The sequence below is a fragment of the Pipistrellus kuhlii genome, unplaced genomic scaffold, assembly GCF_014108245.1.
Source record: "Pipistrellus kuhlii isolate mPipKuh1 unplaced genomic scaffold, mPipKuh1.p scaffold_m20_p_53, whole genome shotgun sequence".
NCBI classification, from domain to species: domain Eukaryota; kingdom Metazoa; phylum Chordata; class Mammalia; order Chiroptera; family Vespertilionidae; genus Pipistrellus; species Pipistrellus kuhlii.
This window is the reverse complement of record NW_023425555.1, coordinates 811,834-836,730: the sequence shown is the minus strand read 5'-3', so window position 1 is coordinate 836,730 and position 24,897 is coordinate 811,834. Positions and strand designations below refer to the sequence as shown.

Genomic DNA, 24,897 nt, shown 5'->3' with positions numbered 1-24,897 from the left:
GGCAGGAGAGGCTGTGGGGCCTCAGTGTGTGGCCAGCGCCCGGAGAGACCTTGGAAAAGCCCTCCGTGGCCTCCCCGTTAGATTTTGAAGCGAGGATACTGAGTGTGGAGGAGTGAGTGCGATACAGAACGCCTGCAAAACCGACATTACAGTGTAAAACGCACGCGTGTACATACTTCCTCATACGTGTGCAGCATATCTCTGGAAGGTGCCAGAAACAGGGTGCCTAGTGGGAGGGGCTGGGCCGGTGGAGGTGCAGGGGCAGTGGGGGGTCCTTCCTCGGATTCCAGGCTGTGCCTCCCACACCGCTGCCCGCACCAGCCAGCCGCCCGCCAGGGGCTGGAAGTCCCGTCGGAGCTTTGTGGTCCTGCCCTCCCGCCAACACGGACCCAGCTCCCAGGAATGGCCCTGAGGGCCCGGGACCCCACGCCTCGGCCCTGGGGTCAGGACAAAGGCCGACACTGCCTCCGAGAAGCCTCCTGGGCCCGCTGCCAGCCTCCGTGTGCCACGTTTACCGTGTGCCCAGGACCAGGGACGTGTTTGCGATGCCCAGGGGAAATGAAATCACAGGCCCTGGTCCCAAACCAATCGTGAGTTTCACGGTGTCACAGCAGAGGGGCCTTCTAGGCAGAGCACACACCTGTGAAGCCCCCCGCCTCCCCAGACCGGGCTCCTGAGGCAGGCGGGCAGGCGTCCTGTGCGCAGGGCCCGGCAGAGACACGTTCTGTGAATGAATGAAAGGACCGGTGCGATGGGGTCCATGCCACCATTCAGCAGGTCCCAAGCCCGGCCTCCTGGGCCCCATGCCTGCTTCCCGCTCAGACTCTGCCCAAACGGGCTGACGGGCCCGGCGGGCACAGTGACAGCACCAGGGCCACCCCCTCCAGCCTGCTCAGGGGAAGGCGGAGGCTGGGAGGGCTGCCTGAGGCGGCAGCACGGGTTGGGACTGTGGAGGGATGTGATGGCTTTGGCAGGAGCCCCAGACCCTCTGTCACTGAGGGCACAGGGGGCACTGAGGGCAGCACCAGAGGCAGGGATGCTGGGGCGATGGGCCAGGGGGATGGGGGGTGTCTGTGGCCTCCCAGACGTCAGGGGGAGCTGCAATGTGGGGCGGTCCCTGGGAGCCCCTAACTGTGCATCTGCTGTGTTTCTAGTGTGATGCCTCTGAGTGTGTGTGTGTGTCTGTATGAGTGTGTGCTTGCTATGTGAGTGTGTGTTTGTGTGTGTTTGCTGTGTGTGAGTGTGTGTGTGTGTGTTTGCTGTGTGTGCAGTGTCCTGTGTGTCTGTGTGTGTGTTTGCTGTGTGTGTTTGCTGTGTGTGTTTGCTGTGTGTGTGTTTGCTGTGTGTGTGTGTTTGCTGTGTGTGTATGTGTGTGTTTGCTGTGTGTGTGTTTGCTGTGTGTGTATGTGTGTGTTTGCTGTGTGTGCGTTTGCTGTGTGTGTGTGTGTGTGTTTGCTGTGTGTATGTGCGTTTGCTGTGTTTGCTGTGTGTGTGTGTGGCGCCCTGTGTGTGTGTGTGTTTGCTCTGTGTGTCTATGTGTGTGTGTGTGTGTGGTGCCCTGTGTGTGTGTGTATGTGTGTTTGCTCTGTGTGTGAGTGCGTGTGGGCGAGGTGCCCTGTGTGTGTCTGTGCTGAGTGGGATGTGAGACTTGGAGCTGATGCTCAAGGTCCTCTTGACACGGAATCCGCGTTGGTCCCGAGAAGAGAGGGAGGAGGGAGGAGGGAGGAGGGAGGAGGGAGGTGGAGGGCGGCGTGGAGGGAGAGGGAAGGGCTGGGGCTGGCAGGGAGCCGGGCAGGAGGGGAAGAGGGTCCTCGCTCGGCTCCCCGGGGTTCGGACCCGCATCCTAGTTGGGGAGACGGAGCGCCCCCCTTTGGCAGGTCCCTGCCCTCGCTCCCCCCTCCGCCCTGCCGCCCGCGGGCAAGTGCGCGGCTTTGGGGGCCCAGGCGCGGGGGGGGATTTCACAGCCCCCACCCCTCCTCCTACCCCACCCCCCACCTCTACCCCCTCCCCCACCCCACCCCCTCCCCCACCCCCGCCCGGACTCAGGGTCCAGAGCTCCGCTGACAGCGCCAGGCTCATCAGCCGAAGGGAGAAGGCGCGGTTGTGGCCGGCGGCCGCCCTCCCCGCTGGGCAGGTGGCGGGCCCCGCGGCCCCGGGTGGGAGGCGGCGCGGGCGGCGCGGAGCCGGCGGAGGGGAAAGTTTCCGACCCTCCAGCCCCGAAGTCCCGGCCGCAGGGCGGGCGGCGCCAAAGCCAGGCCAACACTGCCCCCGCGTGGGCGCGCGCGGCGCTGCAGCCGACGGCCGCGCGGGGGGAAACTGAGGCTGGGGCGGGCAAGAGGGGCAAGCAAGGTCCCCGGGGAGAGATGCGGTGGGACAGGCCTCCTCTGAGCCCCGCAGGCTCCCCAGGAAATAGAAACACTGTGTGGGACGGGGTGAAAGTCCAGAAATGGTGTGGAGGGGGGAGGTCACCCAGCAGGGGGAACCCCACTCCAGCCCCACCTTCCCACCCCGCGGGGGGGAGCACTGCCCCCAGCCCAGCCCCACACGGGGCTCCCTCCTGTGGCCTCTCTCCGGGAGCCAGGGCTCCCCGCCCACCAGCTCTGCTGGCCCCAAGCTCCCCGCCGCGTGTCCAGCTCAGCAGGGGGCCTGGGTGCGCGGTCCCCGGCAGTTTACTTACTGGCCAGCAGGTGGCGATAAAGACCCGGATCCTGGGCCTGGCCAGGGGCTGGGGCCAAACCCAGGCTACAGGTTGTGGAGGGGGGCGAGGAGGGAGGTTGGGGGGGGCTGGAGGGAGGGGGTGGAACACAGTGTGGCAGGGCCGCACCTGGCAGGGAGGTGGGAGGGGGCATTGCCGGTCATTGCAGCGGGCAGATCAAGGCCAGGCAGTACCTGCGGCCTAATCTCTCAGCACCCCCTGACCTGGCTGGACCGCTGGCCTCCCCTCCCGCCCACCCAGTGCTGTGCCCAGGGGCCAGGGACCAGGGACCAGGAGGACACGTCTGTGCGCCTGCACAGAGCTCTCTCCCCGGAGCCAGAGGGGAGGTCAGCCAGCAGCCGTCAGCGGAGGCCGCTGGGGGCAGAGGTCAGGACAGGTGTCTGCTCCAGGCGTGGGCTGATCCAGGCAGAAGGGGCTTGGTCCCGGGTGTGAGGTGTGTGGCAGGGTCTCCCACCTTCCAAACCCCGGCCCTTGGGGCTGCCTGGCCCCCCACCCATCAGCCTCAGCTTAGCCGTGACCCCTCAAGACCCCTTGCGACCCCGGTCCAAGAACCCTTAGCCCAGCAACCAGGCATGGGAGAGGCTTGCAGGGTGAGACCTGGCAGGTCCCAGCCCCCGGGATGTACGTTTATTGGCAGGGCGAGGCAGGCCTGCCCGCCCCCAGGCCCATGGCCACGGCTGGGCCGGGGGCCGGGGCCATGGTCGCCGAGCCTGCTACTGCAGAGAGGAGGGCAGGAGGAGCTGGTACCCCTTCGGACGGCTGGGCTTCAGGTCCAGGCGGGGCAGGAAGGCCTCCTGGAGGAGAGGGTGGGCCCGCTGGGTGCGCGGGATGCAGGCTGGGGCTCTGGGCCCAGATAGGGCTCCGGGGACCCAGGGGCAGACACGCACCCCGTGGTGCAGACGAGGGAGCGTGTGGAGCTGGGATCTGAACCAGGCTGCCCACCGAGAGCCCCCCTGGCCACGTGTAGGGACACTGTCCCCGGCTCCCCCGGCCCCCCGCCAGCCAGGGGGCTCGGGGCGGCCGCCGCAGGCACTCACCAGCTGCTGGCTCCAGGAGCCGGGCGCCCTGCCCGCCTGGCTGAGGATGCTGTGGGTGCCCAGGAAGGCGTTGCGGTCTCTTTGCCACCAAGGGGTGCTGCTCGAGGGGGTGTCCTCAGAGAGGAGGCTCTGCCGCCCCAGGACGGGCCTGCGGGGCACAGCGGCCTGTGAGCCCAACGGGCCCCCATGGCGGGCGGAGCCCTCAGGGCCCAGGCCCCGGGCCTGCCCGCTGTGCCAGGGCGGTCTTCAGGGTGAGGAGGGACACCCTGGCGGCGCACTCGAACCCCCGCCCGTCCCCGGAGCCTCACAGGCCAGGGCGGTCCCGGCCGGCCGTGGCCTCCTCCCGGGGCCTGGAGTCCAGGTTCTTGGGCAAACTCTCCAGCCACCTCCTGATGCTCCCAAACACGGGCGCCAAGTTCACCGACGTGGGGGCTGGCCTGGGCGGCCAGTTGCCTGTGAGGCTCTGCTGGACTGGAGGAGAGAGGGCACCGTGAGAGCTCTGCCCGAGGGGCACTCCCCCTGCGCCTCCCCCAGCTCTCCCTGCTCCGACAGGCAGGCAGGCAGAGCCCGTCTCCATGGAAACCCAAGGCTCCCTCTCTGGCTGCCTCCAGAGGACACTGGCTCGGGTTTTAAAACCACCTCGTGTGCCTGTTTCTGCCTTTATTCCGTCGGTGCCCCCACACCCACTCCTGCTCCAGCCGCAAACAGCCCCCCTCCCTACGGCAGGAAGGCCAGTCACCCGGCCGTGGACCCGAGAGAGGGCGGCACTCCCCCTCAGTCCTTCCCGCCAGAAGCCGCCCTTCCCATTGGTCAGGGGCCCGAGGATGGAAGGAGCAGGAGGCAGCGCGGAGCTCCACTCCAGCGCCCTGGGTGTGGCCACAGCTCCCGTGGCGTGGCCGTGGCTGATGGGGTGGCTGGTGGCAGTGGCTGGTGGCTGGTGTCTGGTGTCTGGTGGCAGTGGCTGGTGGCAGTGGCTGGTGGCTGGTGTCTGGTGGCAGTGGCTGGTGTCTGGTGGCAGTGGCTGGTGGCAGTGGCTGGTGGCAGTGGCTGGTGGCTGGTGGCTGGTGTCTGGTGGCAGTGTCTGGTGGCAGTGGCTGGTGGCAGTGGCTGGTGTCTGGTGTCTGGTGGCAGTGGCTGGTGGCAGTGGCTGGTGGCAGTGGCAGTGGCTGGTGGCTGGTGGCAGTGGCTGGTGGCAGTGGCTGGTGGCTGGTGGCAGTGGCAGTGTCTGGTGTCTGGTGGCAGTGGCCGGTGGCAGTGGCTGGTGGCTGGTGGCAGTGGCTGGTGGCTGGTGTCTGGTGGCAGTGGCTGGTGGCAGTGTCTGGTGGCTGGTGGCAGTGGCTGGTGGCAGTGGCAGTGGCTGGTGGCTGGCCAGGAAGCTCTCCATGCCAGGCAACGGCCATTTGCATGGAACCGTTTCTCCAGGCGCCTCCTTTCCCTGGATTCCCACAGGCTGCCCCCCCCCCGTCCCTCTTCCTGGCTGCTGTGTCATCTGTTTTGGGGTCGTGGCTTCCCCATCAAACAACCTGAGGTCGGGCAAAATCACAGCTTCTCTCTGCAGCTCCCGTGGCCCTCGGGGAGCCGGGGAGAGTCCCGCCTGAACTGGCGAAGGTCCCGAGTTTTAGGCTTTCCCTGCAGCGAGGCTTGGGGCACTGCGTCCTGACCCTGCACACAGGAGGTGGTCACACACAGAGACCCTCAGAAGAGAAGGGGCAGGGCGGCTGGAAAGGGGGCTTTGGTGAAGGGTCTACCAGCAAGGACTGGTTCTCTCCGCCTCCCGACACCGGAAAACACCGGAAACCAGGCCTCACCAAGGGACCGCCACGTTCACCCCTGAGGAGCTGAGCAAACTCTGCCGGGCCTGGCCGGCTGGCTCCCGCTTCTGGGCCGGGCCAGGCGGCGCCAGTCTTCCCGGCAGAATCTCCTGGGCGGCTGGCAGCTCCTCCTCCAGGTCTGCTTTCACGAGTAACGGGAGGAGAGGGTCCGGTGCCTTCCACCACCTCAGCTGTCGTGGGCCTTGTGGGGGCCAGACGCGGGGACGGGAGGCCGTGGGTGCTGTCCGAGGGGGCAGGTGCGGCGTGTGAGACCTTCGGCAGCAGCAGTCCCTCGGGGTGTGAGGCCTGGGCTGCTAGTGTCTCCTGCTCCAGCACGATGGCTCTGCCCGCAGCCCCTGCCTAGGACACTTCTCCAGGACCTCACACCTGGTCCCTGAGGTCACCTGACCGCCTCCGCCAGCGGGCACCTCCTCCGTAGGGCGACGGCCTCCGGACCTTAGCAGCTGGTGCCTCCCTCCCAGACCCAGGGCCACAGCCCCTGTTCCCCAGCCACAGCCTCTACTCCCCCAAACCACAGCCCCTGCTCCCCCAGCCACAGCCTCGCTCCCCCAAACCACAGCCTCTGCTCCCCCAAACCACAGCCTCTGCTCCCCCAAACCACAGCCCCTGTTCCCCAGCCACAGCCTCTGCTCCCCCAGGGCCAGGCTGGAACTCTCTGGAGCCCGGGGGCTCCCTGTCCCGGCTGCTTACGTGCACATCTTCGCTCCCAGTAGCGAAACGCCGTGTCCTGCAGCGTCTCGTCAGCGAATCGCACTCGGAAGGGGCTACACCTGTGCCGGTAGGGCCCGGAGGCTTCCGAGGAGCTGTGGCTGAGCGTGGCCTTGAGCTTAGGGGCCTGCAGACCGCAGGGACTGCGGAGGGAGGCAAGAGCAGGGGGGGGGGCCTGAGGCCTGAGCCCCACTCCATCCCAACCACACACCCCCAGTGGCGGGTCACAGCAGCGGCCTCTCTGAGCACCTCCTGCCTGCAGGCTCTGGGCCAAGCATGTGGCGTGTGGCCCCGGCCCAGCCCACATAACTCCATGACACACAAGGACTATTCCCATTTTACAGGTGAGAAAACCAAGGCACAGAGGTGCCCTGCAATCGCCCAAGGTCACACAGCCAGGAAGGGCTGGCAGCAAGATTTGAGTCCTCTTACATGGGGCATTTCAGCACAGAGAATACGGATATGAACTTGGGAGTCAGGCAGTGCTGGGTTTCAGTGGTAACTCTTGAAGTTCGTGTTGTTGTTTTTTAAATTTTTTGTATTGATTTCAGAGGGGAAGGAGAGGGAGAGAAAGATAGAGACATCAATGATAAGGGAGAATCACTGATTGGCTGCTCCCACAGGCCCCCCAGGAATCGAACCTCGACCTCCTGGCTCATAGGTCTGTTCTATCACTGTGTGCTAGCCGAGCGCCAGGCCGAGTCACGGCCAGCTCTACCCCAGTCTGAACCCTCAGCTGCTTCTTTCCTCTCCTGTTCTTTTATTATAATGATTATTATTATTGTTATTGATTTTTACAGAGAGGAAGGGAGAGGGATAGAGAGTTAGAAACGTCGATGAGAGAGAAACATCGATCAGCTGCCTCCTGCACACCTCCCACTGGGGGCGTGCCCGCAACCACGATACATGCCCTTGACCGGAATTGAACCTGGGACCCCTTAGTCTGCAGGCCGACGCTCTATCCACTGAACCACACCGGTTTCGGCTCCTCTCCTGTTCTAATGCCCCTGGCATTCCCCCACTCAGGGCCCTCCAGAACCCCACCCACTGCAAGGTTTTTGGGATTAATTAGCTCCTGAATGTGAGACCGAATATGTCTGTCCCTGCTGCTCTCACGTTGGAGATCATGCGTGCCACACGCTTATTTATCATGTCTTCTCAGAAGTGGGGTGTCTGCCTGGCCTGAGGGACTTAAAGCTCCTGGTTGGCCAATGTGTTTCATTTCCGGCACCTACTCTGATCCATCAGGGGTGTCTGCGAGGAGTGCGGTGTCAGGAGGGGCTCTGAGGCTCTGCGGGGAGAAGTGCTGTGATCCATTAGTTCTGTCTGCCATGGGCCCGGGTTAGAAGGATGGTGTGTAAGTCATGTATTCACTCTCCCCGGTCTTTAAGCTCATGGGCACCCTTCACCCCCGTGTAAGCCTGTTTCCGCTGGAGGAATGTTTCTGCATCCTTTCCCCCTCCGTTCGAGCTACCGTTTCTAAGTCCCAGGAGCACTAATGCCCCGGCCTTCCTCTTGGTCCATCCCTTATTTAATTTCCCCCAATACTCGACATATAATAAAACCTCATAAATGGTAGAAGAAGAAATGGATGAATGAATAGTGGGCTGGGCAAAAGGAAGGAAGACTGGTGAGTGGGCAGGTGGATGGATAGATTGATGGGTGAATTAAAACATCTGAATGGAAGAACTAGATCTTAGGAGGAGGGGTAGATGTATGAATGGGCGGATGAATAACTATGTAGATGGGTATGTAGACTTGTAGATAGCTCCATGACTAGATTGGAGATGGATAGTATCCCAGATTTATAAGTGGATAGAAGGATTTCTAGATAATTAATATAAGAATCGGATTTGTGAATAGAACTGTGGGGATTTGTGAATAGATGAATGACTGACCAGAAGGGTGGATGGATGGACCGGTGGATGAATGACTGGGTTGTAGAAGATCTGGCTCATAGATAAGATGTATACAAGGATGGATGGGCGAATGGGAGAATGAATGTATGAATGGATTCCTGGATGAATTATGAATGTGTTGGTAGGAGACCAGATTAATGGGTAGATGGATTCCTAGATGTTGATGGATGAGTCTTGAGTGTGTTGGGAGAAAACTGGATTCGTGGATAGACCTGTGTAATGATGAATGAGTCGACGGGTGGTGGATGGATGGGTGGGCGGACTCAGATGGAACAGGAATGCTTTGGTGGGAGACCCGATTGGTGGACGGACACATGGATGGGTGGACAGATAGGTGGATTCATGGGCGTAGGGCAGAGGAAAGAACAGAGGGATTCCCTTCCTGCCCTCCCTCATCCTCCCACACTCACTTGTGGGCCTTTTTGACCTCGGTGAATTGTGGGGGGTCTCTCTTTAGCGGCCCCAGCGTGTGGTTTCTCCTTAGCGGCCCCGGGGTAGGTATCTGACAGCTTGAAACCTTCTTGAGACTTTTCTCGAAGTTTGATGACTGGCACCTTGAAGACAAACAGGCAACCCCTGGCATAAGTGGTCAGGGTCCCCCACCCTCGGAGCATCCGTGGCAGCCCTGTCTCCACCCGGGGGTCACCCGCACTCACCGCAGGTGGGGGAGGAAGGACGGACACGAAGGAGCTTTCCCCAACCAGTGCTCTGACCCAGGCCTCTGCTGACGGGGTTCTGGGGCTGCTGGGGGCAGGGGTGGACACAGTGAGGAGCTCTGCTTGGGGACAGCCCTTTCCGAGGTCTCCTCAGTTCTATGGCCTGGGCCTCAGTCTCCTCCTTCCCCAAAGAGGGGCCCCTCTCCAGGGGTGGTTGCCAGAACTCAGCCTGGAAGCCAACTAACACGACCAGTTCTTGGCGAGGCGGTGGGCCTGCCCCACCGAAACCACTCAGCCCCAGGCCCAGCACCTGGGACCCCGCGGGCCTCGCTCTGTGCCTCCAGCTTCTCCACCCAGTGGGCCCCGAGCTGGCGCAGGAACGTCCGGAACTTGCTGGGGAGGAGCTGGCCCAGCAGGGCGCCCAAGGAGTCCCTGGGGTCCCCGGGGTCCCTGGCCAGGCCCCTCCCGCCCGCCCCGCGCTCCCCGGCTCAGGGTGCACCCGCGTCCAGGGCGCCCCGTCCGGGAAGCGCGGCGGCAGCAGCAGCGGCCTGAGCCCCGAGCGGCGCGCCGGCCGCGGGGCCGCGGCGGGCAGGGGCGGCAGGCGCGGCGGGGGCCGGCGGGGGGGCGCCTCGCCGCCGGAGGCCGGCCACCACTCGGAGCCGCCCGGCGCCCGCCAGCCCCCGGGCCGCCCCGCGGCCGCCGCCGGCGCCTCGCACGGGGGCCAGCCGGGCAGCAGCGGGGCCGCGCGGCGCCGGGCGCGCTCGCCCGGGGGCCTCTGGGGCGCCCCCTGCTGGGCGCGGGCGTCGGGGTGCCAGCGGGGCATGGCGGCCCTGCGCTCAGCTCAGGGCATCCTCACGCCGGGCGCTGGGGGGCGCCCGGGGCAGGGAGCGGGGCAGAGGCCGGCCCGGGCCAGGGCACCCGGCTGTCCGGGCGAGCACCGCGGCGCCGGGCACTGGGCGCTCCCTGCCGCCGCTCTGTGTCCTCACCCACCGGCGGTGACGGCGGTGACGGCGGCTCCGGGCGCTGTGACGTCCGCGGGGCTCAGAGCGGGCGCTCAGGGCGCGCTCCTTGTGATGACGACAATGAGGAGGGTTTTCTTTAGGCTTTGGTCTCAGCCCGGGAAGGTGTAACCCGGAGCGCCAGATGCTCGCCCAGTGGCCTCAGCTGTGGGATGGGGGGGACGGCTGTGGGGGGGGACGGCTGTGGGATGGGGGGACGGCTGTGGGATGGGGGGACGGCTGTGGGATGGGGGGGACGGCTGTGGGATGGGGGACGGCTGTGGGATGGGGGGACGGCTGTGGGATGGGGGACGGCTGTGGGATGGGGGACGGCTGTGGGATGGGGGACGGCTGTGGGGGGGGGACGGCTGTGGGATGGGGGGGGACGGCTGTGGGATGGGGGACGGCTGCGGGGGGATGGCTGTGGGGGGGGACGGCTGTGGGATGGGGGGACGGCTGTGGGAGGGGGGACGGCTGTGGGATGGGGGACGGCTGTGGGATGGGGGACGGCTGTGGGGGGGGACGGCTGTGGGATGGGGGGGACGGCTGTGGGATGGGGGACGGCTGTGGGATGGGGGGGGGACGGCTGTGAGATGGGGGGACGGCTGTGGGATGGGGGACGGCTGTGGGATGGGGGGGGACGGCTGTGGGATGGGGGACGGCTGTGGGATGGGGGACGGCTGTGGGGGGGGACGGCTGTGGGATGGGGGGGGACGGCTGTGGGATGGGGGGGGGGGACGGCTGTGAGATGGGGCTCAGCTGTGGCCCTTCTCTGGGGAAGGAGCATCTTCTGCTGGGAATTAGGGAACCTGGAACCAGCCTGTCTCGGCTGGCTGGGGAGCTGGTTGAAAATACAGGTGCCCCCGTTCTGGTTGAGTAGGTTGGTGGTGGGACCCTCTCCCCCGAAGGGGGGACCAGACCCGCCCCCTGCGGATGGATGGCCCGGGTCCTCCCAGTCCGCCTCCTCCTTACCGCACTGCCCGCCCCGGTGCTGTCAGGGGCCAGAGAAGGCCCCAGGGAGCGTAGCGCCCCCTACAGGTGGCTGGTGGCTGCGACAGCCCATCTTCCCCGCTGGCCTCTCCGCGGCCTCTCCCCGCGGCCCGCAGGGCCTCTCCCGGGCCATTGTGACCCGCCTCACCCGCCCGTGCGGAGCGGCGGCAGCGAGGCCGGGGCGGAGGGCGGGGCTCGGTGCTCAGGCCGCCAGGGCTGAGGTCACAGGGGGGGGACTCCTGACCAGGGCAGCCAGGCCCCCCAGGGACGGAGGGCCAGCGCTCAGCTGCCCCCTCCAGGTCCGGGAGGCCCAGGGGGTCCGGTTGGGGCCTGTGGCTCAGCGGAACCTCCGGGGGAGGCTGGCAGCACCAGGGCAGCGGCCTGGGCGCCGGGAGACTCAGCGGGAGCCCATGCCCGGCCTCTGCGCTGCGCGGTGCCAGGCGAGGGTCCTCCGTCAGACTCCCTGGGAAGGTGGACGAGAGGGTAAACGCTCGGTTTGGGAAATTGGAGTGAGGGACAAGGGGAATCTGGACCAGTGATTTCACTGGCTTGGCGTTATCTTACAATTTGAACATGAAAAAACAACAACTTTGTAATAAATTACCAGGCGTCTGCCTGGGGGAAGCATCGCCGACCGTGTATTCTGTCTCTGCAAACACTCCCCAGCCCGGGCGGGAGGGCACGCCTCCTTGGAAGGCAGAATACTGAGGAGGGAAGGCAGTATGCATTTTCACTTATTTTAAAGTGAGATTTTTAAAAGTGGGTGAGGAGCATCAGGCTGACTGGATGAAGTCCAAGGCCCTCCAACCTTGCGTGCTGTCAACACCGATTCCAGGTTTGGGAATTCAGAAACGCAGGAGGCTTTGAGGTCAGGGGGCTGGCCGGACCTGGAGTCCGGGTGTAGGGTAAGGACTTCCTCTCCTGCTGACAGGAAGGAAAGGGAGGATCTCTAGGCACCCCTAAAACAGCTAACCTCAGAGCTGCCCCCCAATAAGATGGGCGTTCCCCGGGAAAATGGAGCGTGGGAGGGGACCCACGTCTGACCTGGGGTACGCTAGAGAGGATGCCAAGTAATACGGACATAAACAGATGTGGGGGTTCTACCGGTGGTGTTTCCAGCACCCCCATATCGTTTTCACTTCATTACAGTAAACGCACGTAAAGCAACACCTCGAGGTACGCAGCCCCCCGAGGAAGGGACTGGCAGCTGAAGGCCAGGAGGGCAGGTTGGGAAATGGACTCAGGAAGAGTACTGCCACTGTAACATACTGCCACTGTAACAGGCGCCAAACCCAAGGCTAGACGTGCACTATCCCACAGACCGAAGCCCAGAGCGCTGGAAGCATTTGTTTTCCGGGGGGAACGTGGGGGCGGCAATCTCTTTGGAATGGAAGCTTCCTGGGCTTATTCTGCTTATTTGGGGTGGCTGCCCCGTGGCACTGCCAAGGGTGTTTCCTTTTTTTCTTCTTTCCTTTTTGGATCTGTATATTATTTTATATATGTTGATTATTTACAGAGAGGAAGGGAGAGGGAGAGTTAGAAACATCGATGACAGAAACAATCCGTCAGCTGCCTCCTGCACACCCCCTCTTGGGGATGTGCCTGCAACCAAGGTACATGCCCTAGACCGGATTGGAACCTGGGACCCTTCAGTCCGCAGGCCAGTGCTCTATCCACTGAGCAACACCGGCAGGGCTGTATATTATTTTAAGAAGCGAATTGTTCTGGGTGGGGTTTGAGGATAAGGCTTTTATGGCCGCTCTGTGACCCAGCGGAAAAGCCACAGGACGCTAGTTTTCCCAGTCCAGCCTTACTCCCTCCAAACGGACCCGTGGGCGGGAGAGGGCGGGCTCTGCGCTAGTCGGTGAGGTCGGCGCCCGCGGGGCGGGGCTAGCCGGTGGCGGGGCGGGGCCAGCCGGTGGAGGGCCGGGGCTAGCCGGGGAGGGGCGGGGCGATCCGGAGGCGAGGCGGAGCCAGCCGGTAGATGGGGCGGAGCCATCGGAGCGGGGCGGGGCGGGGCTAGCCGTGGCGGGGCGGAGCCAGCTGGTAGATGGGGCGGAGCCATCGGAGCGGGGCGGGGCGGGGCGGGGCTAGCCGGGGCGGGGCGGGGCGGAGCCAGCCGGTAGATGGGGCGGACCAGCCGGTGGCGGGGCGGAGCCATCCCGGCCCCGCCCCCGTCCCGGCCCCGGAAGTGACGCGGGCGGACAAAGGCAGCGCGCGCCGCGGTGTCGGTCGGGCTGGATGTGATCGGGCGGTTGTGCCTCCGGGTCTGCGCTGCCGCCGCCGCCCTCGCCTTCCCCTCCCTCTTCTCTCGGTCCCGGGAGCCGTCCCGGGGTGAGTAGCACGAGGCGGAGCGGGGGCGGCGGCCACCGGGAGAGGGGAGGCCCCGGCCCCCAACGGCCTGGCGCCCCAAGGTCCCGGCTCGTCACATGACCCGCGTGCGACAGCCCCGGTCCCACGTGCGCGCTCCGGGGAGGTCTGGGCCGGACCGGGCCACGGGCGGGGGTAAGGGCGGAAGGCCGGGGTCCCCAGAGCCGGGGTCCCCACGCCGGTCCCCGGGCCGCAGCAAGCCCCCTTCCTGCTCTGAGTCTCAGTCCCCCCCGCGCGGAACCGGGGTGAGGAGGTGGGTGCCAGGCCTCAGCGCAGAGCTCAGTTCGGAGCGGGCACAGGTTCTGGCCTGACAGGTTCGCTGCCCAGAGACCTTGGAGCCAAGGTCAGCGTGTTCGAGGAAAGGCCAGCTCTGGGGCTGCGTCCAAGGAGAACTGTGACAGCAACTCCCATGGAACAGGCATGAGGCCGTCGTGTCAGAGGCCAGGCTTTGCTGCCTGTAAACTGGGGTCCCTGGGACCAGAGAATCGGCTGTGTAGTCAGGGGTGTCGGAGGCCCTGGGCCAGGGTGCGGGAGGCCTGGACGTAGGATCGCTGCCCAGGGCGATGGGATGAGGCCCTGGGAGGATAGGCCTCTGTTCCGGGTTTGCAGTGTGTTTAAGGCACATCACCCCTTCAGGGGGACAGTTTTCTGGCTGCACTGGGGCTGTGGCAGAATTAGGGGTACATGCGGAATGCTTTAGAACGGAGGCCAGAAGCCACAGTCTCAGATAGCATCTCCAGTGTCTCTGCAGTCTTTCTGTGCTTCCTCCCCTCTCCCCCCAGTCTCAGCTGAGGCTGCCCAACAGTAATAACCCAGGTGTGTCCAGCACTAGTGTACGGGCACTTCAGTGCATTTTTCTCTGATCGGCACGATGGGCAGAGATAACTGACGGGAATCTCATTTGACAGAGATTTGGAACCTGGAGATAGCATGTGCCTGGCACTGTATGGGTCACTTTATCCATTTTTAAAAATATATAGTTTATTGATTTTTTACAGAGAGGAAGAGAGGGGGACAGAGAGTTAGAAACATCGATGAGAGAGAGCCATCAATCAGCTGCTTCCTGCACACCTCCTACTGGGGATGTGCCCGCAACCAAGGTACATGCCCTTGACTGGAATCGAACCTGTGACCCTTCAGTTTGCAGGCCAGCACTATCCACTGAGCCAAACCAGTTTCGGCACTTTATCCATTTTTAAAAAATGTATTGATTTGAGAGAGAGAGAGAGAGAGAGAGAGAGAGAGAGAGAGAGAGAGAGGCGCATCATTCAGCTGCCTCCCTGTGTGTGCCCTGGGCAGCAAACGAACCCACAACCCAATTACGTGCCCTGACCGGGAATCGAACCCCTGGCTGCTGCCCTGCCCACCATTCAGAAAGGGTTCCCCCAGCCTGAGATCCCACAGCACCCTCTGGCTCAGGGAGAGTCCCCGCCACCTTGTAGTGTACGGGACAGCTCTGACCACTGTGCCACGCTTGCCAGGGCCACTTGACGCTTTTGCAGTCCGTGCTGCTGCTCCTGTTTGATAGATGAATTGCGGTGCCAGGTGAAGTGTCTGAGCTTCCACAGCCCGAACAGCAGAGCCGGCAGGCAGGCCTGGATCACTTGATCTCACCGGAGCCTTTGTTGGTTAACATTTCCCCCTGCTTTTCTTTTCTTCCTCCCTCCTTCCCTTTGTTTTTCATAGAGCATCCTGCCATTCTCGTATGTCCAGCTGCAGACACACAGATCCGAGGAGAGCCGGCCCCGTCCCGCAGGCTGCGCGCAGGAGGAGGTAACAGACGGCTCTGGCCTGCTTCTCCCAGAGACTGGGGCTGAGGGCTCTGCCTGCGCTGCAGTGACAGTTCCCAGCATTCTCTTCTGGGGCTCCCGGGAGAGGAGCTGGGCAGCTAGCCAGGTGTTCCCTCAACACCTTGGTGGGGGAGAAGGTGGCCGAGGACCGTGAAGGCTGGGCAGGTGCACGCTCGGGCCGAGGAGCACAAGCTCAGTGTGAGCAGAGGGCTTCTCTGCCCCTCCCGGGAGCCAGGCTGGCCCCGGCCCTGTCTCTGTAGTGTCCAAGCTCCTCACTGTGATCTGGGCAGAGTGAGGGAGGGCCTCCTGCTCTTTGATTGACAACCCCGCTCCCTCTGACCCCTAGGGACCCCCGCCCACACCGGGGGTCTCGTTTGCTAATGAATCAGCTCTTAGAACAAATGGCGAAGTTATAGTTGCCATTTCCTGGCCCAGATGGTCTCCCCTGGCTGGTGCCTGTAAGTGGAATTCTTGTAAATTGGATTATTCAGGGGACCCTGACATTTAAAGGAATCATGTTAGAAGGCGCTTGGTAAAGCACGTGATTCTATTGTCGGTAATGGCCTTCAGTGTTACCGGTTTTGAGTGGTTGGGTTTTTATGGGGGGCTTTCTTAAAAGGGGAAACGGGCTGCAGCCGCACAAAGCTCATTCTTTGATTCATTCAACAACCAGTTAGCAAACACCCACCTGTAGCAGGTGCGGGGCTAGTGGTGTTGAAAGAATGACCCTGCCCTGGGAAGCTCACACCCGGAGGGCCTGCAGGCAGACTGGGAGAGTAGAGCCAGGCACGTGTTTGATCTCTGATTCATTCTGTTGGCTTAACGGGAAGTGTGTGTTTTGCTGAATCGCACGTGGGATTCAGAGAAGCCAGTGATACATTGGTGTCGCCTCTCGGCTGCCGCCGTCCGCCATTCAGAAAGGACGCCTCCAGCCTTGAGGTCCAGGGCACTTTCCGGCTCGGGGAGAGTCCTCGTGGTCTCCTTTGGGCTGCCGGCTCTCGGGGGGTCGGGCTTGATGCTGACAAGCCTCAGCAGCTAGAACATGTGAAGTTCGCTTTGTAAAATGACCTGAACGCAGGAGGCGGCGGGCACTGTCCCCCGCTGAGGGGTAGCAGATGGGGGCACTGGACATCCCCCTGCGTCAGGCGGGACTGACCAGCCAAGCCGGGAGCCGGCCCGCCACCTGGCTGACACACTCCATGTTTGCGCAGGAAGTGCCGCTGTGGAGTCCGAGCAGCCGCGGGTGGAGACAGCATGACGAGCGAGGTGATCGAAGACGAGAAGCAGTTCTACTCTAAGGCCAAGACGTACTGGAAGGACATCCCGCCCACGGTGGACGGCATGCTCGGGGGGTACGGCCACATCTCCAGCATCGACATCAGCAGCTCCCGGAAGTTCCTGCAGAGGTTCCTGAGGGTAGGCAGGCCTGGGGTGCTCTCCGGAGCGTGTGCTGGCGCCACCTGACTGCCGCTCAGGGCCTGCAGTGTGCCCGTCTGCACCCAGGCCGGAGGGCAGCGGCTGGCTGTGGGCTGTGCCTCACGGTGACCCGATGGGCGCTGGCTGTTATGCAGGGGGTCGTGTCTCCCTGTAAATTGTCCCATTTCCCCGGCACGAACCTTGGCTCTCTGGCCATGTTTGTGGGCATTTGGGCTGTGGGTGTTGGCTGTCCTGGTCACCCCCACTGCCTCTCCTGCCCCCCTTTGCTAGCTAGCAGGCCGCTCTGGTTGTCATCGTCCCAAGTTTGTTCCAATCCTGTGTCACCGATTGGCCTCTCTGGCCTTTCACGGGCTGAATTCTTCCTGTTCTCTGTGCTGTCACTTTAAGGTGAAATGAATGCACCTGCTCAGGTCGGCTCCTCAGAGAGGGAGCTGCTTTCCTGTTAGGAACCTGGCCCAGAACACTCAGGCTCACCCCGTCCAGGCTACAGGAGTCCCTCAGGCTCCGGAGGAAGGGCCCAGGGCAGGACGGTCCCTCTGGCTTCCCAGCCGCCCTGACGCCCGTCCTGTTGTAGGAAGGCCCCAACCAGACGGGGACCTCCTGCGCCCTGGACTGCGGCGCCGGCATCGGCAGGATCACCAAGCGGCTGCTCCTGCCGCTCTTCCGGGCGGTGGACATGGTGGACGTGACGGAGGACTTCCTGGCTAAAGCGAAGACCTACCTGGGCGAGGAGGGCAAGAGGGTGAGGAACTACTTCTGCTGCGGCCTCCAGGACTTCAGCCCGGAGCCCAGCGCCTACGACGTCATCTGGATCCAGTGGGTGATAGGTGAGCGTCCGCGTCCCAGACCGAGTCCCCACGGCTGGAGCCGCCGCTCCTGCAGCACCAGGCGGGCAGCCCCCGTGCCCCGGACCGCGGGCACGCTGCCTTAGAAGTACATCTCTTTCCATGTTCTGTTTAACTCAGCACCTGCTGTGACCCATTGGGGAGGCGGCTTTTTCTTGAAAAAATTTAATGTCCAATTAACTGACTTAGAATATGGGTAGTTTTATAAGAGAAGTTGAAGCTTTTGCTGTCCCTGCTATTGGCCCTCTCTGCCTACCGGCACACCCAGGGTGCTCCCCAGGCTGCTGGCCTCAAGCAGCCACTGTTCCAGCAGTCAGCCACCCTCCCAGGCAGGCAGCACCGCCCTGCTGGACCTACTGCATCTGGCCCTGTATTTTATGGTCCCAGAGCCTGCCTGGAGTTTTACTGTAGGCACACCGCCCTGGCCCAGGCCTAGGAGGGTGGGGGGCATGTGGGGGGGGTGCCGGCGTGGCCTGGTCACTGGTCAGGGCGGAATCCCCGCTGCACATGTCATGGCAGCCCGTCTCTTTCACACAATGGGCTGCAGTGACCCCCAGGACTGCTGAGGGCAGTGTGGCCTGTGTGTCCACCAGAAAGTACATAGTGGAACACGCAGTGGCTGAGCGGAGCCGCCAGAGGAGCGTGCCCACACCAGCCGTTCCCGCCTCTGCCTTCCAGGCCATCTGACCGACCGCCACCTGGCCGAGTTCCTGCGGCGCTGCCAGCGCGGCCTGCGCCCCAACGGCATCATCGTCATCAAGGACAACATGGCCCAGGAGGGCGTGATCCTGGACGACGTGGACAGCAGCGTGTGCCGGGACCTGCAGGTGGTCCACGGCATCGTCCGCAGCGCCGGCCTCAGCCTCCTGGCCCAGGAGCGGCAGGAGAACCTCCCCGACGAGATCTACCACGTCTACAGCTTGGCCCTGAGATGAGCAGGCGCGGGGCAGAGGGCCCGGAGGCAGGCCCGTGCTGGGGGCTCCAGGAGCAGAGTGAGGCCAGTAAACGGACCCGCCTGCCACCCCTGCTGTACAGGCTCTTTCTGACATAGGCCCCACGGAGGAGCCAGCCATGGGCGGCGAGGCAGGCGCCTGGCTCCGCTGCCGCGTGCGGACCGGGCAGTGAGGTCTGTGGGGCGCAGTGACCCATCCGAAGTGGAGATTCCCTGCTCAAGAGAGCCTGACTGCATGGACACCTCCGGGAGGCTGGCCGCTGTCCCCGCAGCGGGTGGCAGTTCACATCCCGAGTCCTCACTGGTGACGGCCCGGTGTCCCTGACGTGGTCACAGGGGCCCGCGGCCGGGAGAGGTCACGACTCACTCTTGGCCGTGCCTTGCGGTTCCTCTTCGGCGGACGTTTTCAGTCAAAAATAAAAGGGTGAGCCCTTGTGTTGCAAGGCCCCACGGGTCTGGAGTGCTTTTTTTATGGGACAGGTGCCATACTGACCCCCTCTTCCAGGACGCTGGGGGGCCCCTCATCCTGAAGTGGGGGGCAGAAATGTTACCAAGGGCCTTTCAAGGCCAAGTCAGTTTAATTAGGTAATATAAATATGCCATTTAGTTGCCTTAGCTTATCTCTGAGGCATTTACACAATTCACAAGGACCAACGTGACAGCTCTAAAGGCTCGGCACTAGGCGAGCAGCCTTCAGCTTTCGCCCTCAGATGAGACATTGTGGAACGTCCCCAGTCATGCATGATTGCTTTTTAGCAGAGGGCACAGTCCCCACGACCTGGGTTTGGCACAGCCCTGTGCCCAGGTGGCCAGGCTGGAGCTGTGACGCCAGCAGGAAGCAGCTCGGCTTCCTCCCCAGCCCAGAGCCCTTTGGGGAGCAAAAGCCTCCCTGGGCTGCACCCGCAAAGGCCCACCCAGCTCCTCTGCTCCAGCTCTGTCCGTGCAGCTCTCAGGAGTCCTGGCTCAGGAATGCCCTCCAGTCCCTCCACGCGTGTCCCAAACCAAAGCCTGTCATTTTCCCTGTGGTTGAGAACTGGGTCACTGTCAAAGGGATGGGGGCCGTCTCCCTGAAAGACACAGCCTTTCCCACAGGAATGACCGCAGCTGGCAGCTCTCCTTGTACCACCTGCGCCTTCTGACAGGCAGGACCTAAGGTTCCCCACGGCCCCGCCGGGACTTCAGTCCACCAGCGGGCTGGCTGAGGGGCCCAGACCTGTCCCTTCGGCCCGGAGCGGTCAGATGTCCGCCTCCACGGGGCTGCAGTGCTCGCTACGGAGGTACCACTTCAGCCTGTCGGGCAGAGGCAGCGCTTGCACCTTCACATCCACGGGCCACGGCTGCAGGTGGAGCCGGATGTGGACGCGACACAGGTGCTTGAGGGGCGGGGGGCAGCTCTCCAGCTGCCTCAGGGAGGAGTGGAGGGCCCGGATCTTCTCCGCCAGGCTGCCCACGGGATGGATGGCAAAGTTCTCCGGCAGCTGCAGCTTCTGGGAGTTGGTCACCATGAGGTCCAGGACGGTCTCGGCCTTGCGCAGGAGGTCCCCGTGGCTCTCGTCCTCGGCGCAGCCCGGGTGTGAGCAGAGCCGGTCGAAGACGGCGTGGAAGCCGGACCAGCAGGACGCTCCGTGGAGGGAGCAGTTGTAGGCGGCCCCGGACTCGAGCAGGAAGCGCAGGAGGGGGAAGTGCACTTGGAAGCTCTTGAGGCAGACGTGCGTGAGCGACTCGTGGGCGGGGCACTCGCTGGGGTCGGCCCCGTGGGCCAGCAGCAGCTGCGTGACTTGGAAGCAGAAGCGGTTGATCATCCGGGCTTCCTCTTTGTCCCCGCCCACCGTCTCCCCGAGCAGGAAGATGATGCAGGTGAACACCGTGTCCCCGTCTTTGGTGGTCGACTTCACGTCTGCCCCTGGAGAGCCAGCAGGGAGGATGGAGATGGAGGAGCCCTTCATGGGGCGGGAGAGCCGCAAGCCCTGCAGACCCGGGGAGGGGAGGCAGGGGCAGCGGGGAGAGCCTCACCTCCCTCCAGCAGCAGCCGGATGTTCTCGGTGTTGTGGATCTGCACGCCGTCGCTGCTGGCCAGTGCGTGGAGCAGAGCAGTCTTCCCTGAGGAGGGCGAGTGGGGGAGGAGGCCATGAGCCGAGGGAGGGCAGCCCCAGGAGGAGGGAGACAGACGCTCAGATCAGAAAATGACCTTGGAAAAGGACTGGCCTCTCGGCGAGGGCTGAGGGTGACCGCCTCCTGGTCATTCTTTCCAGCCACACACCAGAGCAGAGGAGGATTTTTCTGGACCCTGGGACGCTACCAGAGACCTGGCTGGGTCTCCCCCAACAGGAGGACGGTTCCCCGAGAAGCTGAGCACGGGCTCCCGGGGCCCCCCTCAGGCAGCCGTCAGGGGGCTGGCGTGGGCGGACTGCACTCCCGGGGCTGCACCAGCCCGCCCCCGTCACCCTGGGCACCCAGAGGAGGCACCCACCATGCTTGTCAGCTGCGTTGACGTCTGCCCCCAGGTCCAGCAGGCGCTGCAGGCAGGGCAGGCGCTCCGGCTCCTCGCTGGCCAGGTCCAGGGGGCTGCTCTCGTGGATCTGAGCCAGGAAGGCACAGCCGGTTGGCCTGGGCGCTGCTCACGCCCCTACGGACCCCCCCTCTCCCCCCCAGAGCAGGCCGCCCGGCTCACCCGGTCCCTGCGGTTGATGTCGGCCCCGTGGCGCACCAGCAGCTCCACCATGTCCGGCTGGTTTCGCAGGACCGCGATGTGCAGGGCCGTGTAGTAGGTGACCGGGTCTGAGGGCACAGCCAGCTCGTCAGTCCTGCCTGTCAGCGCGTTCTCCAGAATCCCAGTCCCGGCACCCCCGCCCCCGACGGCCCCGGCTGCTGTCACCGGAGGGTCAGACACAGCTGTCCTCACTGGGTGCCTCAGGCTCCGGTGGGACCTAGTTTCGGGTCCGGGGTGCTGTGGTGGGTACAGCACCCACTAATCTGTTTGGGCTTCGGCTTCCTCTGCTTAAAGGGGACCACACCACAGGGCACCTCCTCTGCCAGGCTGCCCACAGGGTTACTGGGAGGATACCCAGTGCCCGCTCCTCAAGCCTGGCAGCCATGTCCTCAATGCCGGGTCTCCAGGCGCCTGATTTCAGAACACCCCCTCTCCTCCCGCCCCCGGCACCCCCGAGGGGAGAGGAGCCATGCCTGGCCATGTCCCATGTGAGCGCAAAGACGACTTCCATGTGGGCACAAGCCGGCCCCACGCGTCTCAGGCTGACCCTGCCCTCCTGGGTGAAAAGCCAGAGGAAAGGAAAGGGCTGTCGCCTCCCGAGGCCTCCCCCACCCTACAGGCTAGAAGCCCACACAGCGCTGCGGTGACCAAGGCCCAGTGTCCCCCTCTTCCTCGGGATGAACGAAAATGCAAGACGGCTCAGACTAAGCGGCAGGAAATGACCTTCCCCAGCGCCGGGCACAGGGCTGGCAGCGGCGGCGTGTCACCTGAGCGTGCAGGGAGTTAGCCGAGCGGGAAGGCTGCTCCGTCAGCCACGGGAGCCCCGCCGAGCCTGCTCCGGGCCCGGGCGCTCAGGCACCGGACCCCGCGGGCTGGGGGGCCGCCCAGTGCGGGCTCCTCACCGTCACCCTCAAAACGAGCCAGCGACGGAGCTGCTCAGAGAACAGCGAGCCCAGCGGCCGGCCGCCCAGCGCCGCCCCGGGCCCTGACCTTCGAAGTGCAGGTTGGCGCCGTTGCGCAGGAGGACGTCGGCCGCCTGGGTGAGCCCCAGCTCGGCCATCTTGAGCAGCGCGTTGCTCACGCCTTCCTGGTAGAACGGGGAGTGGGCCTTCCTCTCCAGCAGCTCCGTGAGCACCAGCAGCCGGCTCTCCTCGCTGGGCACGTACCCGGGCCTGGCAGGAGCGGGCAGTGAGGGGGGCAGCGGATTGGGGTCCGGCGTCCGGCACCGCCCTTCCCCCCGGGACAGACCCTGCTGTGTCTCAGCTCCTTCCCAGGCGCAGAGAACCTGGTCCTGCCTGGGTCCGAGCCTCACACCGGCTGCTGGGGCGGAGGGGACCCGTGGCCAGGAGCAGACCCCGCCTCCTCCCTCAGACCCCGCCTCCTCCCTCCTCAGACCCCGCCTCCTCCCTCAGACCCCGCCTCCTCCCTCAGACCCCGCCTCCTCCCTCAGACCCCGCCTCCTCCCTCAGACCCGGCCTCCTCCCTCAGACCCTGGCCTCCTCCCTCACGCACCGGCCTCCTCCCTCAGACCCCGGCCGCCTCCCTCAGACCCCGGCCTCCTCCCTCAGACCCCGGCCTCCTCCCTCACGCACCGGCCTCCTCCCTCAGACCCCGGCCTCCTCCCTCAGACCCCGCCTCCTCCCTCAGACCCCGCCTCCTCCCTCAGACCCCGCCTCCTCCCTCAGACCCCGCCTCCTCCCAGACACCCTCAGACCCCGCCTCCTCCCTCAGACCCCGCCTCCTCCCTCAGACACCCTCAGACCCCGCCTCCTCCCTCAGACCCCGCCTCCCCCCTCAGACCCCGGCCTCCTCCCTCACGCACCGGCCTCCTCCCTCAGACCCCGCCTCCTCCCTCAGACCCCGGCCTCCTTCCTCAGACCCCGGCCGCCTCCCTCAGACCCGGCCGCCTCCCTCAGACCCGGCCTCCTCCCTCAGCCCCGGCCGCCTCCCTCAGACCCCGGCCTCCTCCCTCACGCCCCGGCCTCCTCCCTCAGACCCCGGCCTCCTCCCTCAGACCCCGGCCTCCTCCCTCACGCACCGGCCTCCTCCCTCGGACCCCGGCCGCCTCCCTCAGACCCCGGCCTCCTCCCTCAGACCCCGGCCTCGTCCCTCACGCACCGGCCTCCTCCCTCACACACCGGCCTCCTCCCTCAGACCCCGCCTCCTCCCTCAGACCCCGCCTCCTCCCTCAGACCCCACCCTCCTCCCTCACACACCGGCCTCCTCCCTCAGACCCCGGCTTCCTCCCTCACACACCGGCCTCCTCCCTCACACCCCGGCCTCCTCCCTCAGACCCCGCCTCCTCCCTCAAACCCCGGCCTCCTCCCTCAGACCCCGGCCTCCTCCCTCAGACCCCGGCCTCCTCCCTCAGACCCCGGCCTCCTCCCTCAGACCCTGGCCTCCTCCCTCAGACCCTGACTGTCCCAGGGCAGGCGGCAGCCCTCCCTCCTGCTCTCCCTCGGGGCCATCGCCTCCCCGTCTCCCCTTGGCAGGGTGCACCCAGACTTCACACGCACCCCCATTCTGTGACCCCAGCACCTGGCCGCTCAGGCCACCAGGGCTTTCCCCACAAGCTCCCCGCTGCCCGCTCCCCCAGTCTCACCCTCTGCACCCCTCCCACTGCTGGGGTCAAGGCTCCATCCTCACCGCCTGGGCAGGACCCCAACACCCTAGAGAGCCAGTGCCCAGGGGTGCCAGGCCGCCTCCGGGAGCGGCCCCGGACCCCACGAACAGGGCCGGCTCCCCACAGGGGCATTCCACTGCCCCCCACCCCCGCGCCCTCCTCCGGAGCCAGCTGCGCCCAGGGCCAGCCCTCCTCCGCGATGGGCACAGGAAGGCGGGGCCGCTGGCACTGGGGGCCGCCGCACCCTCTGCCGGGTCCGCGCACAGCTTCACGGCGCCCGGATGAGCATGGGCCCCCGAGGCCGCCTGCTCCTCCGCCATCGGGTGCGGCCGGGCGGGCACACACACACACACACACACACACACACACTCACCCCTCCGGCGGCGCCTGGCGCTCGGGGTCCTGCACGCCCAGGGAGCCCAGGATGGCGTCCACCAGCGGCTGGTACTCGAAGATGATCCTGCGGAAGCCGTGCAGGAAGGGCATCGCGGCGCCGGGCCTGGCCTCGCCGGTGCCGTCCAGCCCCGCGCCCCGTCCGCCGCCGCTCCGCTGCTCCGCGCCGGAAGTGCTGCCTGACTTCCGGTCCGCGTCGCCCCGGAAGTGAGGGATGGCGACGGCGCCCCCTGCGGCCCGGAGGAGCGCAGCGCCTCCCGGGGCTCCAGCCGGCGCCCGAGCCTGGGCCCTGGGACCGCTATGCGAGGGTTAGGCGTCCTCCTTTGGGCCAAGTGTTTGAACCCCCAACCTCGAGCCCACAGGGGGGGAGGGGGGGTTCTGCTGTGAAGGGGGGTGCGGGCCCCAGCCGTGGCCTCCGCCGCCCTCCCCCCCACCTGGGGGGCTTGGGAGTCTCCCGCCCCGCACCTGCCAGAGACAGGAGTTGTCGAGGAGAGGAAAGTCTGTTTAGAGTCATATTTAATCCGATGTGTTTTATTTTTATTTTATTTTATTGATTTTAGAGAGGAAGGGAGAGGGAGAGAGAAACATCAATGATTGGCTGCCTCTTGCACGCCCCCTACTGGGGATCAAGCTCGCAACCCAGGCCTGTGCCCTTGGCTGGAATCGAACCTTGGACCTTTCAGTCCGCAGACTGACGCTCTATCCATTGAGCCAAACCAGCTGGGGGACTCCGATGAGTTTTATGGTTAAACATTTAAGATGGGCAGAATAAGCCTCCCCCAAGAGTAGAACAGAGTTCACAAGAACACCCGTCCGGAGCATGCCCCGTGCAGCTCTGCGGACGGGGGCGCGTGCAGCGGGCTGGACAGCTGTTCGCGGCTGTTGCTGGCACATTTCCGAGGTGGTTGTGCGGATCAAATG

At 64.8% G+C, this 24,897-nt stretch overlaps 3 protein-coding genes across 5 annotated transcripts; 1 reads left to right on the top strand and 2 right to left on the bottom strand.

Moving 5' to 3' along the window:
* Window positions 1–3,316: 3,316 nt before the first annotated feature.
* Window positions 3,317–9,691, bottom strand: CUNH9orf50 (chromosome unknown C9orf50 homolog). Its single transcript, XM_045573673.1, has 8 exons — window positions 9,502–9,691; window positions 9,179–9,355; window positions 8,869–8,956; window positions 8,623–8,766; window positions 6,276–6,436; window positions 4,062–4,224; window positions 3,754–3,901; window positions 3,317–3,510 (listed from the first exon to the last, which is right to left on the bottom strand). The coding sequence occupies exons 1-8, from the start codon at window positions 9,689–9,691 to the stop codon at window positions 3,430–3,432; spliced, it is 1,152 nt and encodes a 383-aa protein (XP_045429629.1). The 3' UTR covers window positions 3,317–3,429.
* Window positions 9,692–13,039: 3,348 nt separating this feature from the next.
* NTMT1 (N-terminal Xaa-Pro-Lys N-methyltransferase 1) lies at window positions 13,040–18,233 on the top strand. Of its 2 annotated transcripts, XM_036416127.2 has the most exons (5): window positions 13,040–13,190; window positions 14,913–14,999; window positions 16,228–16,432; window positions 17,028–17,280; window positions 17,977–18,233. In XM_036416127.2, exons 2-5 carry the CDS (start codon window positions 14,932–14,934, stop codon window positions 18,231–18,233), a joined length of 783 nt encoding a protein of 260 aa, XP_036272020.1. In that variant the 5' UTR covers window positions 13,040–13,190; window positions 14,913–14,931. The 2 variants fall into 2 exon arrangements, with proteins under 2 accessions (XP_036272020.1, XP_045429586.1); XM_045573630.1 differs by lacking the exon at window positions 14,913–14,999 and having other exon boundaries at window positions 13,052–13,190.
* On the bottom strand, window positions 17,504–24,151 carry ASB6 (ankyrin repeat and SOCS box containing 6). 2 transcript variants are annotated; one of them, XM_045573622.1, is made up of 7 exons: window positions 23,957–24,151; window positions 21,951–22,132; window positions 20,922–21,028; window positions 20,721–20,829; window positions 20,264–20,350; window positions 19,453–20,153; window positions 17,504–19,411 (listed from the first exon to the last, which is right to left on the bottom strand). In XM_045573622.1, exons 1-6 carry the CDS (start codon window positions 24,067–24,069, stop codon window positions 19,486–19,488), a joined length of 1,266 nt encoding a protein of 421 aa, XP_045429578.1. In that variant the 5' UTR covers window positions 24,070–24,151; the 3' UTR covers window positions 17,504–19,411; window positions 19,453–19,485. The 2 variants fall into 2 exon arrangements, with proteins under 2 accessions (XP_045429578.1, XP_036272019.1); XM_036416126.2 differs by having other exon boundaries at window positions 17,504–20,153.
* Window positions 24,152–24,897: the final 746 nt, after the last annotated feature.